Source organism: Apteryx rowi, unplaced genomic scaffold, assembly GCF_003343035.1.
Source record: "Apteryx rowi isolate R43461 unplaced genomic scaffold, aptRow1 scaffold_1395, whole genome shotgun sequence".
In the NCBI taxonomy this organism is placed as follows: Eukaryota; Metazoa; Chordata; class Aves; order Apterygiformes; family Apterygidae; genus Apteryx; species Apteryx rowi.
In genome coordinates, this window is record NW_020447636.1 from 27,325 (window position 1) to 49,851 (window position 22,527).

At 50.4% G+C, this 22,527-nt stretch overlaps 1 protein-coding gene across 1 annotated transcript in view; it reads left to right on the plus strand.

The window, feature by feature from the left end:
• Positions 1 to 22,527, plus strand: part of LOC112961842 (voltage-dependent L-type calcium channel subunit alpha-1S-like) — a gene marked incomplete at its 3' end in the record, with an annotated part of 28,872 nt that overhangs the window by 860 nt on the left and 5,485 nt on the right. Inside the window, exons 2-16 of the mRNA XM_026057434.1 lie at positions 4,889 to 4,994; positions 12,312 to 12,451; positions 13,005 to 13,138; positions 13,757 to 13,909; positions 14,185 to 14,390; positions 15,131 to 15,234; positions 16,367 to 16,515; positions 17,572 to 17,653; positions 18,286 to 18,446; positions 19,194 to 19,419; positions 19,986 to 20,193; positions 20,483 to 20,603; positions 21,077 to 21,191; positions 21,358 to 21,451; positions 22,262 to 22,331. Of these exons, the coding sequence (XP_025913219.1) occupies positions 4,889 to 4,994; positions 12,312 to 12,451; positions 13,005 to 13,138; positions 13,757 to 13,909; positions 14,185 to 14,390; positions 15,131 to 15,234; positions 16,367 to 16,515; positions 17,572 to 17,653; positions 18,286 to 18,446; positions 19,194 to 19,419; positions 19,986 to 20,193; positions 20,483 to 20,603; positions 21,077 to 21,191; positions 21,358 to 21,451; positions 22,262 to 22,331 (2,069 nt within the window). The remainder of the gene's footprint in view (positions 1 to 4,888; positions 4,995 to 12,311; positions 12,452 to 13,004; positions 13,139 to 13,756; positions 13,910 to 14,184; positions 14,391 to 15,130; positions 15,235 to 16,366; positions 16,516 to 17,571; positions 17,654 to 18,285; positions 18,447 to 19,193; positions 19,420 to 19,985; positions 20,194 to 20,482; positions 20,604 to 21,076; positions 21,192 to 21,357; positions 21,452 to 22,261; positions 22,332 to 22,527) is intronic.

Consider the following 22,527-nt stretch of genomic DNA (forward strand, 5'->3'; position numbering starts at 1 on the left):
GGAGGTGGGCAGGGAAACTGCAAAGAACTGCTTGGGGTGGCTGTGTGTGTGTATCTTGTCTGCTCCTGCAGCTGCTTCCTGCCATTGCCATGGGCAGCTAGCCAACATCCTCCAAATCCCTGCCGACACCATTACCATCTCAATCTCCTTATCCCCTCCCTCCCCACCATTTTTGTCACAGGTGAAGGCTTTCATGGATGAAGCCGTTTAGAGGGACAGTATCTCTGTGTGCCTCTGGTTTAACTTATGGATGTGTTTGGGATGGTTGCTCTTTAGTTGGCCATGCTTTGACTGGAGTGTTTTATCTTGGAAGTGCCAAAATGCCATGTTTCTGCCACCCATCCAGGGATAATTTTAGGCCATTAGACATGGCCTAGTTCGTTTAAAATACAACTTGTATTTTGTGGAAGGGAAGAGGATATTTTTGCCTTAATGGGAGAGGAAACATTTCACTTGGTTTCAACAAAACATTTGGGCTCAGCTGAAATTGATTGGATTTGGGCATTTCCAGCAAATCCAGTCTTTGCACCCCAACTTTTCTCATTTCAGTTGCTGAATGCATCTAGGTGTCTCTGGCCTTGATGGGGTTCTCCCAGTCTGGGGTTGTCTCCTCTCTGGGGTAGCTTGGGCAGCCCTGCCCCACTGGAGTAAGCCTTCCTCCTGTGCCTAGGGCTGCAGAGCCAGGCCTTGCTGGTTGGAAGCACTGCCTGCATTGTGGTATACGTGGTGCTACAGGGGCACCAAAGCCATGCCCCAGCACCACCAGCAATGCCATCCTGCTCAAAGCCTGAGCTGCCCATTTGCAGACACTCACAGCATGCTCACACCACCTGGCAGTGCTTTGCTGGGCATGGAATCTGAGCTCTCTTGTTCCTACCTGGCACAAAGAGGCTCTCTGACCTTTGAGGAGAGGGAGCAGAGTCAAAATTGGGGAATTTGCCATTTCTCCTTCTCTTTGGCTGAGGAATGGGGTGTTCTGCAAGCACTTCCTTCCCAGAGCTGTGTCTGTGTCTTACATGGGCACAGGGCACAGAAAGAACTTGTTCATAGACCCTAGTGGCAGAGGTAGAGCTGGAAATAGTATATATGTGTATCTTCCAGCATGCTCAAACACCTTCTTACTAATGGGCCAGAGCAACTGCATAGCACACTGGAGGGGGGCCCTTCCCACACTGGGGACCTGGGCAAGGGACATGGAGGGAAGAGGTAGATCTCTCACCAGGAAGATATAGACTGTAGATGGTAGGAAGAGCAGAGGTGCAGGTGGTCCTGACCTGTGGGAGATGGATGATTCTGGGCACTGGGTTTCGCTGGCACCACTCTTGTGCCTGGCTGTATTTATACACCAATGCACCTGTCTCCCCTCACTCAGGGATCAGGGTTTGCAAGGCATGATGGGGTTGTTCCAGCTCCTGTGAGTTGTTATGGACTTCAAGGCGAGACCAGCTGCCCAGTGGAGATTAGCGTGACCATTCTCTGTGGGGTTACCTGGTGAACGGGTTCAGGGTGCTGCTACACATCTCTGCTCCTTGACCCCATCTCTACTGCACAGCATCTGCACTGTCAGAGGCACACAGCTGAGGCACAGAGCTGGGACAGGGTCTTTTCCAGGCAGCTGGAGAGTGCTGGTATTCCAGGTCATTTTGTAGCCAGGAGGACTTTAAGGCAGATGGGTGAGGAGTAGGAGTCTGGGGACCATGAACAAGGCACTGAGTGCCTAATTCCCACTGTGAAGCTGAAGCTGGTTCCCTCGGATGCTGAATGGCAGGAGGCTGCTAGGGAGCAGAACTGAGATTTGCAGGGCAAGGGGATGAGGAGGGTTTTGAGTCTCTGGAGCTATCAGTGACAAGAGGCAGAGACCCCCTGCCCCAGCGACAGTACATGACTGTTGGCTAGCTGAATTGTCCCGCTGCATTTCTACCTAGTGACAGTGCCAGGCTCATGAACACTGGCAGGCAATGTGGGACTTGCAGGCAGCAAACTGATACCAGGAGAGCACTGGGTCCTAGCTTCACCTCCTATTGCAAGATAATTCTGCTTTCAAGGGGGAGGAGGAAATATGTATGTGGCTGTTTTCACCAGAGCAGAGGAACAAGCAAAGGCTCTTTTACTTCTGCAATTTAGTGGTTATTGGGGCAGGATATGGGCCATGATTCCTGCCCCTCTTTCCATTTGCTCCTCTTTCACGAACTTGCTCCATGATGCTGAATTGGTCCCTACACCCCTGCATCCTCGCAACTATATGGAAACTCGAATGAGTGCTGGCAAGGTGGACTGCTCATCTCACCCTGTCAGAGCAGGCAGGGAAGCCTCTAGCCCCTGGGCTGTGCTGTGCTATCTGGGACACAGAGGGGTGCAGCTTTTCCAGTTGACTTTAGTTTTTAAAGTATCAACAATTTGTTGGCCAGAAGCATCCAGAAAAGGCAAAATAACCTGACTGTGCCCAGCACAGGAGGACACAACTGGCAGCACTCAGTCAGCTCAGCAGACTGAAATGGAGATGGAGAGAATATTCCTTAGTGCCCCTCACCCCATGACTCTGGGTTAGATAGTAGTATAGCCAGTGCAGCCCAAGGCTGGCCTCAGCATAATGAGCTGGAAAACTGAGATAGTCACTTGATTAACCATGGCATGGGAAGGCGTCAGTATGGCTGTGGGACCCCCTCTGGGGTACTGAATTCTGAGGGCTGTGCTGGGCTTTATAGCAGTATCAGTCTGCCTGGCTGAGTTGTAGATGTTCCCACAGAGGGTGTTCCTGGGAGCTGTGCTCCTTTGGAGGGTTTGCCCAAAATGAGATGGAAATGCTGAGAAATCCCGTCTTGTGCTACTTAGGTGTCTGTACCCAATGGATGCGATTTATCAGTTTGCAAGAGATGAAACAGGCAGGTTGGTAGTTACAGGTAGGAATGGGGATGAGAGATGTCTCAAAACAGTTTGTGGGAGTAGGCACTGGCTGTGGTCATAACTTCTTGCTCTTAATGTTGCCTGGTAGGACATTGGTGAGGAGAAGGGGCTGCAGGGGAGATGTGCTGATTTACTGGATATGCTGATTGCTATTTGTTGATTTACACTATAGATGGGTCTGGCTGAATGGACGCTTGAACCAACATTTTCATTTCCTACATGTGCTTCTGGTTTCAGTGGTTTTCAGTGCTACTGATGGATGCAGACAAGGCAAGTGAATCAGGGAGAACTGAGATTTACTCATCAGGAAACATTATTTGTCAGGAAAGTTTGGGATGAGCATTGTGATGGAAACTGTTTGGTGTACTTTTTTGCACCATGCTCTACCCAGTATGAAATCTTCTGGCAAGACAAGGCCACTGGATGAATGGAAAAGACCCCTTTTGCTTTTAGGCACAAGCACAGCTGCATGGTGCATTGACTAGAGCACAAGTCTAGGACCCAGAAGCACTTCAGTTCTGCAGCAAGGCCTGGATGTGACCAGCTCCAGGGTTTAATCAGTCACTAAGGATAGGAGAACATTGCATATGTATGAGGGTGTTTCTGGTGGTCAAAGTACTCCAAAATACTTTGGGTCAGGGGCTCTGAACAATCCTGAGCGCTGCTTACTCTTTCTAACCAGTTCTTCTCACAGTTGGTAAGTATGCTATGCTTGTCCTGATCTCTCTGGCTCTTTGAGCAAGGACTCAAGGAACAGGTTGCCCAGAGAGGTTGTGGAGTCTCCTTCTCTGGAGATATTCAAAACCCGCCTGGACGTGATCCTGTGCAACATGCTCTAGGTGACCCTGCTTGAGCCGCGGGGTTGGACTAGATGATCTCCAGAGGTCCCTTCCAACCTCAACCATTCTGTGATTCTGTGACTAAATTATGCAGAGTCAAGTAATGAGAGACAGCAAAAGATGATAGCTGTCCAACCACGTCTGCTGCACTCGCTGGAGACCACAGGGTGGATTTGCACCATGCTGGGAGGAACAGAGACTTGGGATCCCTGAGGTGAGAGCCCTGCCCCATACAGGGTGCTGGGGCCAAAGTTTGAGCTCTGTTGGGGGTTCAGGAACATGATAGCTAGAGCTTGACCTTGAGATTTCAATGGCCCAGAGAAGCAGTGAAGGCAGAAGGAACCCAGCTGTGACCAAGGGCCTATCCTAGGGACTGCGGGGGGAACAGCAGGTCAGACCATTTGTTTGGAGATGCCACAGGGCCTGGTCAATACAATACCCTCTTTTAAAGAGGGGGACAAAGCTCAGGCTGACTGCCCTGGTTATTCCCAGCCCATGGTGCTGCCTACACTGGGGCACTCCAGGGCGTAGGATGGCAGCTGAATGTTCTGCTAGAGGAGACTCTGACTGAGCTGCCTTGCCCCTAGGTACCTCCTAGCTGGAGTGACACGGCTCACCTGAAATCTGCCTCTCAGCAGTGTCTCCCTAATGCCACTGAGTGCAGAGGGAGCAAGGGCCACCACACTCCAAAGGGTGATGTTTTGGCTAAGTGCTTACATTTTGGGAGAAGATCCTGAACTATCCGGACAACCTACCAAAGGATGATGAGGGGGAGACTGCCAGCTTTCCCATGCCCTGGTTATTCCCCAAAGGCAGCCTTTTAATTTGTTTCCCCTCCCCATATATCCCTTGCCAACGCTGCCTTTCTCCAGCAGCCATGCCCCAAATATCCAGACCCTGTGTCTCATCCTGGTCCATCACTACCAAATCCCCTCCATCCCCAGGAACGCAAGGAAGGGAAACAAGTATGAATGTGTTGAGCATGAAGCCTGCCTGTTCTCTCTGATTTCCTGCCCCAGTGGAAGGTTTCCCCACAGCCTGTAGGGTTTCCCCACATGCACCAAGACAGGTCAGGACAGGGACATAGGCTGTATTTGTTTTTCAGTTCCTTTCCTGTGTCTCCATTCCTTAATACTTCCTCTCAGACCCTTCGAGATCATCATCCTTCTGACCATCTTTGCCAACTGTGTGGCACTGGCCATCTACCTGCCCATGCCTGAGGATGACACCAACGTTGCAAACTCCAGCCTGGTAAGGCACAGCCCCTTCCTCAACCACAGCAGCTCTGAAAAGTTTTGCCTCATCACTTAAATATATTGTCTTGACACTGAGATGTAAAACTGCAGATTAATAGCACAAGGATTCCTTAATCCCCATAGGTACGTGGTGGTAATATCTGTGATGGTGGAATCAGCTGTACCAAAAACTTCTGCTTCCCTGAAGGGTGAAATGGGGCCTTTTAGGTCCAGCAAGAGATGCTGCAAAGTCAGAGAGAGGCAGTGTCCACAGTGATGGGGAAACCACTGCAAAATGGGTTTTTAGAGGGGCTGAAACCACTCCCAGGTTGAGATTGAAGCCAGCAGATGTGTGTGAAATACAGAGGGAGGAAGAATTAATGCTGAAAAAAGAGCAAATCCACTCAAGTTTTTATTCTGACACTTCCAAAAGGGAACATCCTGTTCCTGAAAGGCTGAAATGTTTTGTTTCAGCATTTTTTGGCACAAAACTTTCTGACCTTTCATTTCAAAACTGTCTTTTAATTTTGGGACATTCTTTTAAATGGTAGTGGGGGGGGGCGGAACCTGTTAAGCAGAGAGGTCATTCCATTGCAATCAGTTATTCCAGTTTATTCCAGACACTACATTTTGCCTGGAATAAGATGTTTTTGTGTGATACAAATCAACAGTTTGCATCATTTTTGGTTCACCACCACTTTTTCCTCTTCAAATCTCTTTTGTGGTTCAATCTACATTGACTTCTACTGAGTGTCTAAGTTTGGGTAGTGAATCAAAATATCCAAATGCATTTTGTTTTAGTAAAATGTTCTCTCTTGCTGATTTTAGGACTTCTCAGTGTTGTGGAGGGTGTTGTGGGCAAGTATTGCTGGCACCTTGTTACTTAAAAACTCTCTCTCTCATTTTTGCCTGTTCCTTAGAGACTCTGCAGCGAAAATATTAAAGCACTCAAAGGATTTGAAATATAAAATGCAAAATAAGGATTTTATTTGAGCAATATTTAATTCCTTTAGCTGCTTTTGGCTCTTTCCTTCTCAACAGCCTTTCAATGGCATTAAAGTAATGCTTACTTCTTATTTGCTTGGAATAAGAGGATAAAGGGGCCGCTGTTACCAATGTATTATTGTTTCTTTTAAAAACAGAATCAAGACAGATCCACACAGGAGGATAATGACAAATACCCCCACAGAGAAAATTCCTGGGGTCTTTGTTCAGCCACACAGTGTGACCAGTTTCTCTGAGGCCTGGCAAGATCAGGGCAGAGTTAAGCTTAAGACGCTGGTTTTGCTTTGATTCCCTGGCCATAGGGGCATAGCAGGATTTGAAAATTGCAGTTGTCTCAGCCAAAAGATAAGAGAAGCAAAGCAAAACAGGGACAGATCAAGCATGGAAAACAGGAGGTGGGGACAGCAGGGATGGGGGCTCCCTGCTGGCATGAGGTTTGGCTGAGACCAGGAGGCCTGCAAGGACAGAGGCAGAGAAAGTCCAGCAGCATGTTGTGGCAGTGCTGCATGACAGGAGATGGCATGGCAGCCTGTCTCACAGTGCTCCCAGGTAGGAATGCTAGATTAGCAGTGCCCGAGAAGGTCTGGCAGCTTTTTCCACTAATGAGCAGGCAGACAGGCATGTATTGGGTTATTTCATCTGTAAATGAAATTTGAATTATTTATGTTTATTGTATATCATGTTATTTATATTACATCCTACTTCAGGATTTTTCAGCCTGTTGCTATGCCAACAGCTCATTGTATCAGGAACCTTGCAGACCCAGGGCTCTGTTCTTTCAGCCCTGCTTAGCACATCCCTTTTTCTTTGTATTCTGGTGACTTCATATGAACAAGACCATGTAAGAGCTGAGCTGGACTCTCGTTATCTTGGGTAATGGGCTATGCTCCACACAAGGAGATAATGGAACAAAGGCCCATTGGAGGCTTTTCTTCCCGCAGTAGGGACACATGCTGCAATATGTTTAGTCTCTCCCTGTCACTTTTTTAATTGCCTCTCTTCATCACCTGATCCTCCTAGGAGAGGATTCTGTTTCTCTGAAGACCAGCATATTCCCTCTTCTCCAAGGAAGGAAGAAAACCTGAAAGGTGCTGATGATTATTACTCCTCGTACTGCAGAATTTGCTAGTGGTTCCAGCAGAGATGAGACCACTTTACTAAACTCTATGTCCACCTGAAACTCCCTGTCCCCCAAACTTGTCCTTGAAATAGATGATGAGGCAAAAAGTATGGGGGAAACTGAGTCAGAGCAGTGATGACACTTGCCCTGTATTGCCCATGGAGGTTTTCCAAGCTCAAGAGCAGTCATGCTCATGGCTCTGCCTTTCCAGGACCACCTGAGAAGGATCTGCAGACAGAATTTGCACTAGGTGCAGAATTAGAGTCTCATGCAAACTTTGTGAACCAAAACTCATTTTAGGGGGTGAAAAATGTACATTCAGTGACCCATAAATGTTCTATGAATCCATTTCCCCATATCCTGAAGGAAATACAGTTGTTTAATTTCAACATATTTCACTTTTAATCTTTTCTGGATTTCTTCTAATCCAGAACATTTTTGTTTTGTAATGCTATTTTTTCAAAATCTAATTCTATTAAATCCAAAATCTTTTCCTAAACTCTGATGAAATATTTTTGACTTTTCAACTCAATCAGAATTTTAGAGCATTCATTTTCATTTTGACTTGAATTTTCAAAATTGTCAGTGAGCTCCAAATCAAACTATTTGTCTTCCATTAGCAGTCTTGCTCTAGGAGACCTGTGTGATCCAACTTCAGAAATGTATGTTTAGCATGGCAGGTTATTCTGGGAGAAAATACAGGTGTCTGCATGTGAGGTGGTGGTTTGACTCTGTTTATAGTCAGTGGAAAAATAAAGGCAAATTTAGAGTGGGATTTGTCTCCTAGGGCAGTTGATGTCATAATAAGATTATGAATGTTGCTTGACACACTTCGGACACTTAAAGTACCTATTTCTCCCCGCTAATGGGACCCAAGGGTGACTGCTCAGATAGAGCCCTCCACATCAGAGCAGCTAAAAGTAGTTGAGCTGAATCCTGTGTGCTGTGTAAGCATACCAAATAGAGTATGGTGCTTGGTAAACAGAGCAGAACTGGAATTCAAGCTGTGCAGAAGGCACTCTGTTAGTAACACATAAAATGGCTTTTTGTTTAAGCAGAACTAATGTTTAGTATAGGGGAATATGTTTCCAAAAATCCCACCATTTTGGGCTGCATTAGGTTGTGTCTCAGCCATGGGGACCCCTGTGTTTTAAGACTCTGAAGCATGAATACAGCCCAGGGCACAATTTAGTCACATAAATAAGGGCATCTAATCCTGTCCTAGGTGTCCCTGGCCTTCAGGTCCTCCTCTGGAAAGGCATGAGTCTCTTGTGGGTCCTGTGTAACATCTGCCAGGCCCAAGTGTGTCTCAGATCCTCCAGGTCATCTCCAGTAGCATTGAAAACAGCAAAGTTTAGGAAGCTGACCCGAGCAATTCTTGAGCAGTGATCCTCAATGCAGTGCCTGTTTCTGAGAACGAGTGCCTGCTGCCCAGGTGTCTGTACCCTGGGACTAGCATGGGTCACTTGCTGCAGGAAGGTCCTGGTTACAAGCATCTTCCCTAGAGTTTGGGGTCACCCTTGAAGTCTTGGGGTCCTGTAATAGCTGTGAGAATAGACCACGCACTTGCACATCTCCATGCACAGCCTCAGTGCATGAGATTTTAGGAACTGCTGTTGCTCTTTATCCAGGAGCCCAAGGGATGCACATAAAGAAGCAGCTGCATGTGCATCACTTCTCTCCTTCACTGTGGGCTGTAGCTGTTAAGGGCCTGGCATCCTGACCAACTTGTGTTTTGCCAGTCCTGGCAGCCTTGGTGGATCAGCCCAGAGTTTTGGGGAGGAAGCTGATGCAGGCCCCTCTGATCTTACTGCATGCTTGGCCACCCAGGGAGCCTGATTATATACAACCCTGTCATCACAAGATTGCTTCTTTTCAAGCTCCTTCCCCTGCAGACAGAGTTGGCCAGAGGATTTCACCTCCCCTTTGCACTTATCCCAGTTATGACTTCTGCTGCCCAGTGCTGGTGCATAGCCCTTGCCCTCCAGTTTGGCAGGCAAGCAATGACCATTCAACCTGAATGCTGTTTCAAATACAGCAACTTCCAAACCTAACTCTATCATGCAGGATGCCCATGGTCCCCCGTGGCACAGCAAAGTTGGGCTCTGAAGGGACCTTGCTGACCATCTGCTCCCAGCCTTGGATTCTTCCCTTCACAGCTCCCCTTCCCAAGCACTCCCCATGCTCTGATAAAGGCTATTATAAGCAGCATTTCAGGAGCTGTTTGGAAATGTTTCTCCCAAGGTTTCTCCCCAGACATACCTTGTGGCAACTCCCAAGGCCTGCCTGGCCTTCCACTGTGACCTTCCCATGTGTGGAGTTTCCCACTGCATTTGCAGGAGGCTTCCTCTGCTCCCAGTGTCCTCCATCATTTTTATCTTGGTTTCCAAAGGAAGGGGAATCTATGAGACTGCCGTAACTGTGTGCCCATCTGTTTATTAGCAGTTCTATCCCCTTTTCTATTTCAAATCTTTTGGGCTTGTCCCAGCTACATTCAGGGGAAGAGGAGAAAGATACAAAGCTACTCTGTATTTTGCAAGGCATGGTTGCTGCGAGTCCCTGGAGAAAACCCTTATGGTGGGAAAGCTACCTGCCCTGTATGTCCTGGCACGAATAGTCCACACATGCATCCTTGTCAGTTCCTTGGTGCACATAACTGATCCAGCCACAGTAAGGTCTACCACTCAGCCAGGTTGCAAAGGCAGCATGGGATAGTGGAGGTGAGGAGGGTCAAGGACATGAGGGGAAAGGGGAGTGGGGCATGATTGTGGTAGAGAGGCTGGAGGGGCATGAGAATGCTGATGTTGCAGGGGCAGGAGTGGAACTCGAGGTCATGGAAGAGGGCAGGCGGCTGGGAATGGTTTGGAGGGGTCAGGGGAGCAGTATTCTCACTGGTAGTATCCACCCTTCTGAAGCAGGGGAGGCAAGCTGTGTTGAGTTGCCTCAGCTAAAACCTTGGTGACCCAGCCCTGGTAGCACCAGTAATTGCAGTAATCACAGGTCTCTGCTCAGAGTCTCTTGCCCTCAGATCCAACAAGGAGCTGGCACTTGTATATATGACAGTGATAGGATGACAGGGTTCACCTAATCTGCCCCCATGCACCAGGACAGGTTGGGGGTTGACCTGCTGGAAAGAAGTTCTGTGGAGAAGGACCTGGGAGTGCTGGTGGAGACCAGGCTGACCGTTAGCCAGCAATGTGCCCTTGTGGCCAATGGTATCCTGCAGTGCATTAAGAAGAGTGTTGCCAGCAGGTCGAGGGAGGTGATCCTCCCCCTCTCCTCAGCCCTGGGGAGGCCACATCTGGAGTACTGTGTCCAATTCTGGGCTCCCCAGGACAAGAGAGACATGGAGCTACTGGAGCGAGTCCAGTGGAGGGCTACAAAGATGATTAGGGAACTGGAGCATCGCTCTTATGAGGAAAGGCTGAGAGAGCTGGGCCTGTTCAGCCTGCAGAAGAGAAGACTGAGAGGGGATCTTATCAATGTATACAAATATCTAAAGGGAGGGTGTCAAGAGGATGGGGCCAGACTCTTTTCAGTGGTGCCCAGTGGCAGGACAAGAGGCAACAGGCACAAACTGAAACAGGGGAAGTTCCGTCTGAATATGAGGAAAAACTTCTTTACTGTGAGGGTGACAGAGCACTGGAACAGGTTGCCCAGAGAGGTTGTGGAGCTTCTGTCCTTGGAGATATTCAAAGCTGTCTGGACAGTGTCCTGGGCAATGTGCTCCAGGTGTCTGTGCTTGAGCAGGTGGGTTGGACAAGATGATCTCCAGAGGTCCCTTCCAACCTCAACCATTCTGTGATTCTGTGACTCTGTGACACTTGGCATGTTCACTACTTCTGGACATGGTGATTGAACAAGCAATGTTGCTGTCTGTTCCCTGGCCCTGGTTTCTCAAATGGACAGCATTTTAGGTTTGACAAGCCAGAAGGAACCTGGGAGGAAGGTGTACAGTGTATTGTGTGTTTTCACTAGGTTGAGCGCTGCAGGCCTTCCCCAATGGAGAATTACATGCAGGTTTGGTCCCAGAGTGACATTTTTGTGACAAGCAGGGAAAACACCCATCCTTCAGCAATTGCTGATCCCTGGGGTGCAGATGGAGGAGAGGGGATATGGAAAGCCAGAAATATAAATACTTTCATCCATCTGTCTGCTTCAAAGGCATTTTAATCCCAGTCTGGAAACAGCCATCAGCAGCAAGGGCAGTGATCAGAGTGACAGACAGAGCCAAGTGGGCACAGACAGCTACACCCAAGTAAAGGCAAGCTATTTTGGGCTCTGCAGCTGCTGAGGGCTGTGCTGAGCCCATGCAGTTGGGCACCAGACCCAGTGTGGGAGCAGGTACAGCATCTCTGCCCCGTGGAGTCATGGGGTGTCTCTTCTCCCAGAGGGAGACATGCCATGCCCCATTCTTCAGTGCCCGCAGGGGTGGGGAGGGACATATTGGTGCAGGGGGTCTATTTGGGAGGAATTTACCCGGCAAGCAGGAAGAGCAGGAAAAAAAACATTTTTAGACAGGGTTCACCTAATCTGCCATTCAGACCCCCGGCAGAGGACTTGATGAGACATTTGCTGGGTCAGTTTCTCTCTGTCAGCTCACTCTGCCAGGCATGTATGCCATGCAGATTTGTGGCATTAGATAGGGCCTCACTTCCCTTGGGAGCCTGGGGCCCAAGGGAAGCCACAATGTGGCCAGCTCACCCCATGGGGACTGCACAGCGTCTCCAGGAAAGACCTAGCAAGCCCTCTCCTCAGACACAGAAGATGAGGAGAGGGAAGCAGTGCAGGCTGTGGAAGGAAGGCCATGCAGGGATAGGAGGATAGGGTAGTTGGGAGGGGAACTGGAGATGTGCAATGCCCTGGACAAGGCACCTTTGGGCACTGGGCTAGGAAATGGTGGATCTGCTGATGTATTTCATAAGAACTTGCATCTTTAGCCCAGAAGCCTGTTCCTGGCAGCTTGTTTTTGGAGGGATGCAAGGGAACATGCCACAGGCCAGAGAGTAGCATGTGGTGGCTCAGTGTGCCATCCCACTCTGCTTGGGACAGCCAAGGTGCTTCCTAGTGTGCGTGGGAGATCACAGCATTGGTAGCAGGGGCAGATCCAGAGACCTGCCAGGTGCAGCTGCGCTGAGTGGTGATACAGGGGAGGTGGCAGTCTGCACTAACAGTGTGTCCTCTCCTGCTTCTCTTTGCAATCCCCAGGAGAAGATTGAAATCGCCTTCCTGATCTTCTTTGCCATTGAGGCGATGCTCAAGATAATTGCCTACGGGTTTCTTTTCCATACAGACGCCTACCTCCGAAATGGCTGGAATGTGCTTGACTTCTCCATCGTGTCCCTGGGGTAATGTGAGGAGGGGAAGCTGCCGATACTCAGCTTGCCCCAGGCCTCATCCATATCCCATCAGTTAAATCATTTTTTCTAGTGACCACAGTGGGTTTTGGGGGAGCTTGTAGAGTTGGTTTATGCCCTTTTTCCATGTGGCCCCTTTTTCTTGCCCTGCCCTCTCCTCCTGGGCTTCTCTGTAACTCCTGTTTCTTTTTGTCCGACTTCTTCATACCTCTCAGGTCTCCTTGCCCTGGAGAATGTGAGTGGCTTGTGGTCCTTTGGGATTTGGCACACAGGGAGTGGGTCCACTGGGCACCAGGGGGATGGGAGGGCTCCCAGCTGCCTGGCAGAGCAGATTAGATCCCAGCAGATGGGTGCCCAGCAGCGGGTACACCTATGCCAAGAGTGGGTACAACCATGCCATGCTTGGCCAAGATTCATTCTGTGAGTCAGGCTCAACTTGGTTGCGGAGCTCTGACTCTCTAGCACAGATTTCTTAGTCTCCATCCTCATGCCCTTCTCTTCCTTCCTTCACCTCCTCCCCTGCCCTGTGCCCTGGTTCTTATAGGCTTTTCACCATGACCCTGGAGCAGATCAATGCCAAGGAAGGAGGGACTTCAGGTGGGAAAGGTGGATTCGACGTGAAGGCCCTGCGAGCATTTCGTGTGCTGAGACCCCTGCGCCTGGTGTCTGGAGTGCCAAGTGGGTGCTGTTCACCCTGTCAGCATGAAGGGCTAGTGGATGGATACGAACCCCTGTCCCTGGCTGGGATGGGGGGCCACGGGACAGGTTTCACATTGGTGTTGGGCCATGCCCGGCCAGAATATGGGTGCAGAGGAGCTGCAAATTCTCACTCAACCCTACAGCTTGCAGTTATCAACACTGGGGCTTTGCAGGTCACAGCACACATAGCTCCCTCCAGGGTTCAGCATCAGCACCTTTTGGTAGGCTGTGGAAAGGAGGCCAGAGTCTCACTCTAGTTTCTCCACACAGGGATCTCCTTCTCCCATAACTCATGTGAATACAGGCAGGAAGAGAGGAACAGAACAAATGGAGGGGTATGAACCACTCTCCAATAATGTCTGGCAGCTGGCTCTGCTGGGTCTCCCAGCTGCTCACGTGGTGGGTAGAGAAAGGATTTCCTGCTCCAGGGCTTTCAGTCCCACCTCACCTGTGCCAGCTTTTGATGTTGCCCCTCTCTCCTTTTGGCAAGGGGTATTTTGGGGAGTCTGCAGGTGTGGAGAGGCCAGCAGAAGTGTGCAAGGCACGCCCAAGGCTGTTTGGGAGGGGCTGACTTCCTCTCCCTTCTCTCTGGTGTAGGCCTTCAGGTTGTCCTGAACTCCATCATCAAGGCCATGGTACCCCTTCTCCACATCGCCCTGTTGGTCCTCTTCATGATCATCATCTACGCCATTGTTGGGCAAGAGCTCTTCAAGGGCAAGATGCACAAGACCTGCTATTACGTCGGGACAGGTGGGGCTGTGGCAGGCAGCAGCAGGACAGAGGTGTTTGTATGTGGCTGCTCTGGGGACCACAGAGCCTGTGGTCTAGTCCTACCAGCATCAGGCATGGGAACATGGCAGGGAGGAAGGTTATTTGCTAGAGGGCACAGCTCTGGTGATGGTATGTGATGTGAGAAGGTGGTGAATGGCGCCCCTTTTGGAAAGCTTCACCAGGAGGTTGGGAGGTGCTGGGACCTGATCTCCTTATCCTAGCCTGCTGCTTACACCACAGCTTTCCCCCCTCAGATGTGATTGCCACAGTGGAGCCGGAGAAGCCAGCCCCATGCACCAGCTCTGGCCACGGGCGTCATTGCACCATCAATGGCACTGAGTGCCGAAGTGGCTGGCCAGGGCCCAACAATGGCATTACTCACTTTGATAACTTTGGCTTCGCCATGCTGACTGTCTACCAGTGCATCACCATGGAGGGCTGGACTGAAGTTCTCTACTGGGTAGGCTCCAGCAGGCTGGGCATGGTACCCAGCTCAGCACACTGGTGACTCCTTGTCCTGCTTCACAGGGGGCAATTCCCCCCAGTACACAGGACTCCTTAGCAGGGCTAAGGTCTCTCCCTCATTGAAAGACATCCTGTGCCCACCAAGCTTCATACTGCAATCTCCATTCCATCACACCAGGCGCATCTGCATCTCTACTGTGCAGGCATTGCCTGAGCTTCCCTCACTCTCCAGACAGGCAGAAGTGTGTTCTAAGGGTGCTTCAGCTTCCACCTTTGCCTCTGACCTGTCAGGGGATGCCCTGGTCCAGGGGAACCTTTCATTCATAGGAACAGGAGCAGGTAGTTTGAGCTCCAGGGTATCTGGTGCTGGAGTTTTTTAGAAGCCTAGTGGTCTACTAACATTGCTGTCAAACCAGTGAGGCCATAGGGAAGGGCTACGGATTGGGCCCAGACATGGCTGACTGGTGGATGCTTCTCTAGGGCTGTGTCTTGCTGTCCTTGGGAGAATATCTTGATGAGGTTTGGGCTGAACTCTGCTCCCCAAGTACTTGGGTCTGGCTTTATCTCCACTAAGGCTAGGTACAGAGGGGTGAGGATCCAGGACTCAGAGAGGAAGGTTAATGTGCTGCCAGCCCAAACCCTCCTTTTGGAGGGTAAAGCTCCCACAGGCTGTTGAGACATAGGGTAGACAGTGCCTCCCCTTCAGGATGCTTCATCTGCTTTTCTCCTTGCAAGGTGAATGATGCCATTGGGAATGAATGGCCCTGGATCTACTTTGTCAGCCTTATCCTGCTCGGTTCCTTCTTCGTTCTCAATCTGGTGCTGGGTGTGCTCAGCGGGTAAGTGCTGCCCTGTCCTTTCTCTTTGCCAGAAGAAGAATGAGCTGAGCATGGGCCTTAGCTGGTTTTAACTATGCAAGAAGAAAGCCTAGAAAAGTTTCTGTTCCTTAACCTTTCCCATTTCCCTTTCCCTTGCATATTTAGAAACATTGAGCCTTGAGTTACCTGTTGTATCAGCTGCCATGGCCTGGGGCTGTCCAAGACTTTAGCTCAACACTCAACAAAGAAATCTCTCTGTAGCATAAGTAGATGTCAGCAAACACAGACATTATGTGTTTGTACTGCAGTCTGCAAGCACCAGAGGTAAAAGGAGCTGAGCAAAGAGCTCAGTCAGCAGTCCTTACCCCATGAGTGTGTGTCACAAGACACCCATTCTCTTTTCCTGGGTGTCCGTGACATTACTGTCCTATTGTGAGCCTGCATGTTTTTCTTATGGGCAACCTAAGGGCATGTCTTTGATGTGGGTTCAAGAGATCCAAGAGAATTTTTATTAATTTAATTAATGTTTCAACAGTCTAATTGAAATACAACAACCAGTTATCATCGGTCTGGTTAAAATGATCCTAACACTTACATGCCAAATTATCCAGTTCTGCTAATTCCCATGATAACACAGTTAAAGCTGTTATGTACATAGTGTGTCACTCACCCTGGCAGACCTACCTTCTCCCTGTTGCCACGAAAGGGATGTCCTGATTACTTGCCATGTGATGAGCTCATCTTTCCTACATGGAGAGCTTGGGCCAGCTTTCTGCCCCTCCAGATGGGTGGGACCCTGCTTGCTCTGGCATTTAGCAGGACTAGAGATCTCCTGCAGCCTCTGTAACATTGCAGCATCTAGTGTTAGCTTGTCTAGCCACAGCCACCTGCAGCAAGGAGCTCCCAAAGAAGAGCCAGTGATGGGGAAGAAACCCTGCCTGGCATCAAGGAGATGATGATCCCCCATGTTCTTGCATCATGCAACAGAGACAAGAGAAAGGAGAGTCAGTAGAGCAGTCTCTTAGGGTAGGGTATTTCAGGCTTTTATCTTTTTACAAGGACTGGCCTGGGACAGAGCTGGGACACGTGGCCCAGGCTACAGCTTCCGTGCTGTCTCCTCCTAAATCTCACTCTATTGCCTGCCTTGTCCCAGCGAGTTCACCAAAGAACGTGAGAAGGCCAAGTCACGGGGCACGTTTCAGAAGCTGCGGGAGAAGCAGCAGCTGGAGGAGGATCTGAAGGGCTACATGGACTGGATCACCCATGCTGAAGTCATGGACAGTGACCGGGCCAGAGGAGAAGGTACCAGCTCTGCTTGGGCAAAGACTCTTAGTGCAGAGGTTGGGTTCCTAAAATTGAGCTTCCTGGAGGGACAGCAAGGTGGGGAGCCATGCAGAAGTCACAGAGACTAATTTTGTTTGCAAACCTATGGAACAAAATGCTTTGAGTTCTGCAGAACAGTTTCCTTCCTCTTTTTTTCCTTTCCTGAATCATTTTTTTGAATCTGATCCAAACTAGCAGATAACTTGGTCCTTGTGAGAAACCTCCACCTTAGCCACCCTATTTAATATTTGCAGAAAGTAATGGCACCCTGCTAACAAGGCCTAGGTCATCTTTCATTTGCAAAATTCACTTGAAATGGTCATGAGAAGCCATGTGTGTGTGTGCACTTGTGTGTGTAGGGGCAGAGTGCGGGGTTACTAGCTCACATATTAAAAGATACATGAGTTTCCTGACGTTGTTTGACAATTTTGAAAGATTAGACATGGTTCAGGGTAGAAGATGAAAAAAACAGCCATCTAGTTAAGGGTGCGTCAAGGCCTGGGGAGCTCTGGCACTGAGGGGTCTGTGGGTCAGTCATGTCCCCTGCCAGTGCTTTGCAGCCCAGCAAAAGGTGTAGTAACTTCTGATGCCTCAAGCTGAGCTGATACATGTGTGTAAAAGGTCTTGGGAAACAACAGGAAAGATCAAAGTTCACACCTGCAGCCTGTGTTCTTAAACACCTCCTGTTGTGCAGCACTTGTTTAGATCACTATTGATCCCAGTTTTTCTCTGTTCTGGAAGCATCCTGCATGATAGGGGAACCTACCTGTACACTACTGGCTGTTCAGCCTACCCCACTGGGTTGCTGCTGCTCTTGCTGCAGTGCAGGTGTTCCCAGTTCCTCCTATTTATTTGGTTTGCATGGGGCAGTCAAAACCACCTGTCAAGGCTCTCCCTACTGTCTCCCTGGGACTGTGTTTCTTATATTCACTTCAAGTAGGGAAGCTCTTTCAGATGAACTCCTGGGAGAGGTCCCTTCCCTGATGTTTCTCCCAAGGGCTCCAAGGAAAGCCTGCAATGTTGCTCCATCTACAGGTATGATGCCGTTGGATGAAGGAGGGTCGGAGACAGAGAGCTTGTATGAAATTGAGGGCATGAACAAATGGATTGTCTACTTGTGAGTATGCACTGGTTGAACCATCTGCTACCTTGCACATGAGCTTGCACAGTTTCTCTCTTGCCATCCTGGCTGTGCCAGGCTGTCTTGTCAACCACAGGTCCTTTAGGAAAGCTGAGGGCTATGTGTTAAGGAGGAGATACAAACATCCAGGATATCAGACAGCAGGGAATTTTGCTCTGGTATTGGCAAGAAGCCACTTCAGGATAGATTGCCTCTTCACTTTGGAACCAGGCTTCAGGCATTCTCTCCTGCCCCATGCAGCATGTCCTGCGATTTAGGAGCTGTGCACATGGCAGGACACCAGAAGTCACTGCAGGCCAGAAAGGACTCAGGAGGTGTTTGTATCAATGAACTGCAAAGCTTGAGTTAACGTAGCCAATGGGCATGTCCCCTGGTTATGTCCCCTTACCCCAGAGCCCCCAGTTGTTAGTGGGGGTAGCACCATGCATTTCCCCAGAACTCACATGGCCCCACCAATGGCTGACTATCTCAGCCCCTCCCAGGGAAGGACCCTGGATAAGGGAGCAGGGGTAGTTCTACTCTGCTGTCCATAGTCACTGCTCTGGGTACCAGGGCTGGGCAGGACCTTCTGGCCAGCCCTGCATGACCCTTTTGGCCTGTCTTTCTAGCCGCCAGTGGAGGCGTTGGAACCGAATGTTTCGTAGGAAGTGCAGGGATGTGGTGAAGTCCAAGTTCTTCTACTGGCTTGTCATCCTGCTCGTGGCACTGAACACCTTGTCCATTGCCTCTGAACACTACTTACAGCCCGATTGGCTAACAAGGGTGCAAGGTGAGCAAAGAGCACCAGAGTAAGGGAGGGTTCTGGACACCCTGCTGTCATGCAGACATATGCACACATTCTGCATGTCACATTAGCATAGCACAGGGCCTGTTAGACACATTCAAACTTGCTCACACACACAAACACTGCTTACGCACAAGTGTATGTGCACCATCAGCACAGAGCTGTCACACAACGGCATGTGGTACATGCACAGTGTGTACACTTATGCATACAGAGTGTATACTCTTACGCACATGGTCTTGCACAGTGCACACACACCGAGTGCATATATTTACCACTGAACACACAGAGTATACACACCCAGACACTTGCATACAATGTATAGTCACACACATACACACATGCAGTCACACTACATGCACTCACATGAGTACGTACATGCACACACAGAAAACAGCCGTACACACATGAATTCACAGTTCAGCCACATGTACACACACACACAGAGCCCAGCACATACACGCTACATGCAGAGACACATATGTGGACAAACTGCATGCACTGACATGTGTGGTACAAACACACACTCACAAATGCAAGTACACAGTTGTAGATGTGTCAGCCATCTCCTCACCCTTCTCTCCTGGGTGCTCCCTAGAAGAAGGATTTGCTGCAGCTGCCACTCAGGGGTCAGTGGTAGGCAGAGAAGGGAGATGGGCAGTACTGCTCTCATGCTGTGCTATGCTGAGGTTAAGAGGTCCATGCTCTGATGGGCTCGGTCTCCCACCCTAGACAATGCCAACCGGGTGCTGCTGTCACTCTTTGCGGCTGAGATGCTGCTGAAGATGTATGCGCTGGGCCTGCGCCAGTACTTCATGTCCCTTTTCAACCGCTTTGATTGCTTTGTGGTGTGTGCCGGCATCTTGGAGACCATCCTGGTGGAACTCAGCACCCTGTCACCCCTGGGCATCTCTGTGCTGCGTTGCATCCGCCTCCTCCGCATCTTCAAGATCACCAGGTTGGTGCAGGAGCTCTGTGGACTCTGTGAGCTCACTACCCTCCCAAGCCTCACTGGCCTTGTCCCTTCAGAGGGCTGCAGTGTGAGCAGAGGTAGGAGCTCCTGGAAGGAGAGGCAAGCCCAAAGTGGGGATTTCTCCATCCTCAGGATGAGGTCTGGGAGGGGGGAGGAGGACAGAGCGGACGTCTCTGGAAGGCTTCCAGAGGCTCTCTCCTCTTGCTCTGGGTTCTGGTGTGTTGTAAATGGGAGTTCTGTGGGCTAGGACTCCTGGGTTTTCCTTCTGGTACCAACTCACTACATGTTCATCCCCTGCTCCTGTCTGGTGGAGACCTGTGTAGGCAGTGAGATGTCTTGCACACTACACTTGGAGCTTCATTTTTACCTCCTGGGGCCTGGCTGGACAAGTCCTAGCTTCCAGCCCTGTGAGTGGCACTGGGCCAGAGCCCCCTTGCTGGGCTGTTGGTGCAGCTCTCTGGGCAGAGCAGCATGTTCCTGCTGCCCTGATCCTACCTGCAGCCTGCTCCAGTCATTCCCCTCCCACACACTCCTGTCTCTCCCCTCCCCAGGTACTGGACATCTCTGAGCAACCTGGTGGCCTCCCTGCTCAACTCAGTCCGCTCTATCGCCTCTTTGCTCCTCCTCCTCTTCCTCTTCATTATTGTCTTTGCCCTGCTGGGCATGCAGCTCTTTGGAGGCAAGTATGACTTTGAAGACATGGAGGTGTGGCGCAGCACTTTTGACAACTTCCCCCAGGCCCTCATCAGTGTCTTCCAGGTATGGACTGTGGCAAACAGGGCATAGGGGTGGGAGACAGGATGCTTGGTTCTTGCCTGGCCTGTGTGTCTCCTGGCGAGAGCCGAGGCTTAGGAGAGAGAGGTGGATTTGCAGGAGATGGTGTGGCTTTGAGGCTGGAGCACAGAGATAAGACTGGGGTCATGGGAGGCAATGCCAGTTCAGAGCTGGAGGAGTGAGATGGGATCAGGCTGTGGGATTCTGTCCTGCTCTGGTGCAGGTGCTCTGTAATTCTTATTCCTGCCTCACGTTATCCCTGCTCTGCTCCCAGATCCTGACGGGAGAGGACTGGAATTCAATCATGTATAATGGGATCATGGCCTATGGGGGCCCATCCTTCCCTGGCATGCTGGTCTGCATCTACTTCATCATTCTCTTCGTCTGTGGAAACTGTATCCTCCACCTGTGAAGTCAGGTCCAGGCTTCCTGTCCCCTGGTACAGTGACCCCATACCATCACTGAAAGGGGCTGTGCAGGGGCAGATGAAAGGGGGGGCTGCCTTAACCCTTTCAGTGCTGAACAGGCTTCAGGGCTTGCACTGGTGATGTTTGGGGTCCAGAGGCTGGAGGAAAGCATACCACAGGGGCAGGTTTCAATGACTGACAGGCAGATCTTCAGGCATCAGTCAATGCAGAAGCAAGACTGAGCTGGAGAGCTGAGCCAGGAAAGGGATGGGTCAGTCAGCCAAGGGCTCAGCACATGCAGGGAAGAGGGATGTGTGCAGGGTCAAGGATCACCAGGCAGGTGTGTCTCAAGGGCTCAGCTCCAGGAATGTTTTTCAGGGCAACCTGGAGATCATGGGCCATATGGCCATATCCTTCAAAGGGGAACCATCTCCCACATGTCCTTAGCGCTGTACCTTCAGATATCCTCCTCAATGTTTTCCTGGCTATCGCAGTCGATAACCTGGCTGAGGCTGAGAGCCTGACCTCAGCCCAGAAGGCCAAAGCAGAGGAGCGCAAGCGGCGGAAGATGTCCAGGTGAGTGACATGGTCCCTGGCAGTGGGAGCTCCTAAACCAGGAGCTTTGGAGCACGAGGACACATAGCATTGGTGGCGCCTCTGCCTTGGGTTAAGTTTCCTCTCCTCTCCTCTCCTCTCCTCTCCTCTCCTCTCCTCTCCTCTCCTCTCCTCTCCTCTCCTCCAGAGGTTACCCAGATAAGTCTGAAGATGAGAAGCAGCTTTTAGCAAAGAAGCTTGAGCAGAAAGCAAAGGGAGAAGGGATTCCCACAACAGCCAAGGTCAGTGCTGGTAAGGCCAGGACTTGGAGAAGTCCTGGTGAAGGACCAGGTAACTTCAGCCACCAGCCAGGACTGACAGTGCCTCAAAGGCTTGGAACCGACCTGAGTCTGGACACTGCTGGGCCAGAATGACCCTCACCTTAGCATCCTCTGGTGATGGGGCCTCTCTGGGACCCTGGCAGGACCTGCTGCCTGGTGGAACCCCAGAGCTGGATGTTCCCATCCTTTTTTTGCTGGGGAGTCTTTTCTGTGATTTTCCTTTCCTTTTCCTTGGACACAGCCAGTTGGCAGCAGTTGAAGCAGACTGGTGTACACCAGCGTGGAAGGGAGCAGGGCAGGTCAGCAGCATCCCAGACTCACATCCACACATTCTCGGTGTTCACACCAGCACTCCCTGTGCACAGAGCCTTCTGCTCAACCAGGATGACTGTGTGCTGAGCTGCCTCTTATGAGCACCTGGCCTGCAGCTCTTTCCCTCTCCCGAAATACTCCACAGGAATCGGCTCAGGAGTCACTCCATGTTTTGGTCCACCCATTGTACAGATGCAAGGCCTGGGGCTCTTGATCAGCACATATTTCCCTGTCCATTCCTCTTGGTTTTGCTCTTTGCTCAGATTGCAACATCCCTGAAATTTTTCCCCCGCACTGCTTCAGGGAACCATGTGCTGCATGCTGTATGGGCAGCACACAAAAAACCTGCTTGCACTACATGGCTTCCAGGCTACTGGGGTCTGGCCAACATACAGTGTTCATCAGCAATATTGGCACACTCAGCTGCCTGTCTTCTTCTTTGTCTCTTCCTTGTTTCAGTTAAAAGTGGATGAATTTGAATCCAACGTCAATGAGATCAAAGACCCCTACCCTTCTGCGGACTTCCCAGGTAAGACTTGTCCCTGGAAGGAGAGCAGGAAGGCTGGGGAGACATTGCAGGGGATGGTACCACCACCCTGGCTGTGTGAGGGGTGAAGGATGCAGTCACCCCTCACCAGCCTCAGGGCAGTGAGATCTTTCTAGCACAGGAGCCAGATCAGGATCACAGGATCCACCACAGGATCACATTCCCTCTCCCTCTCTGG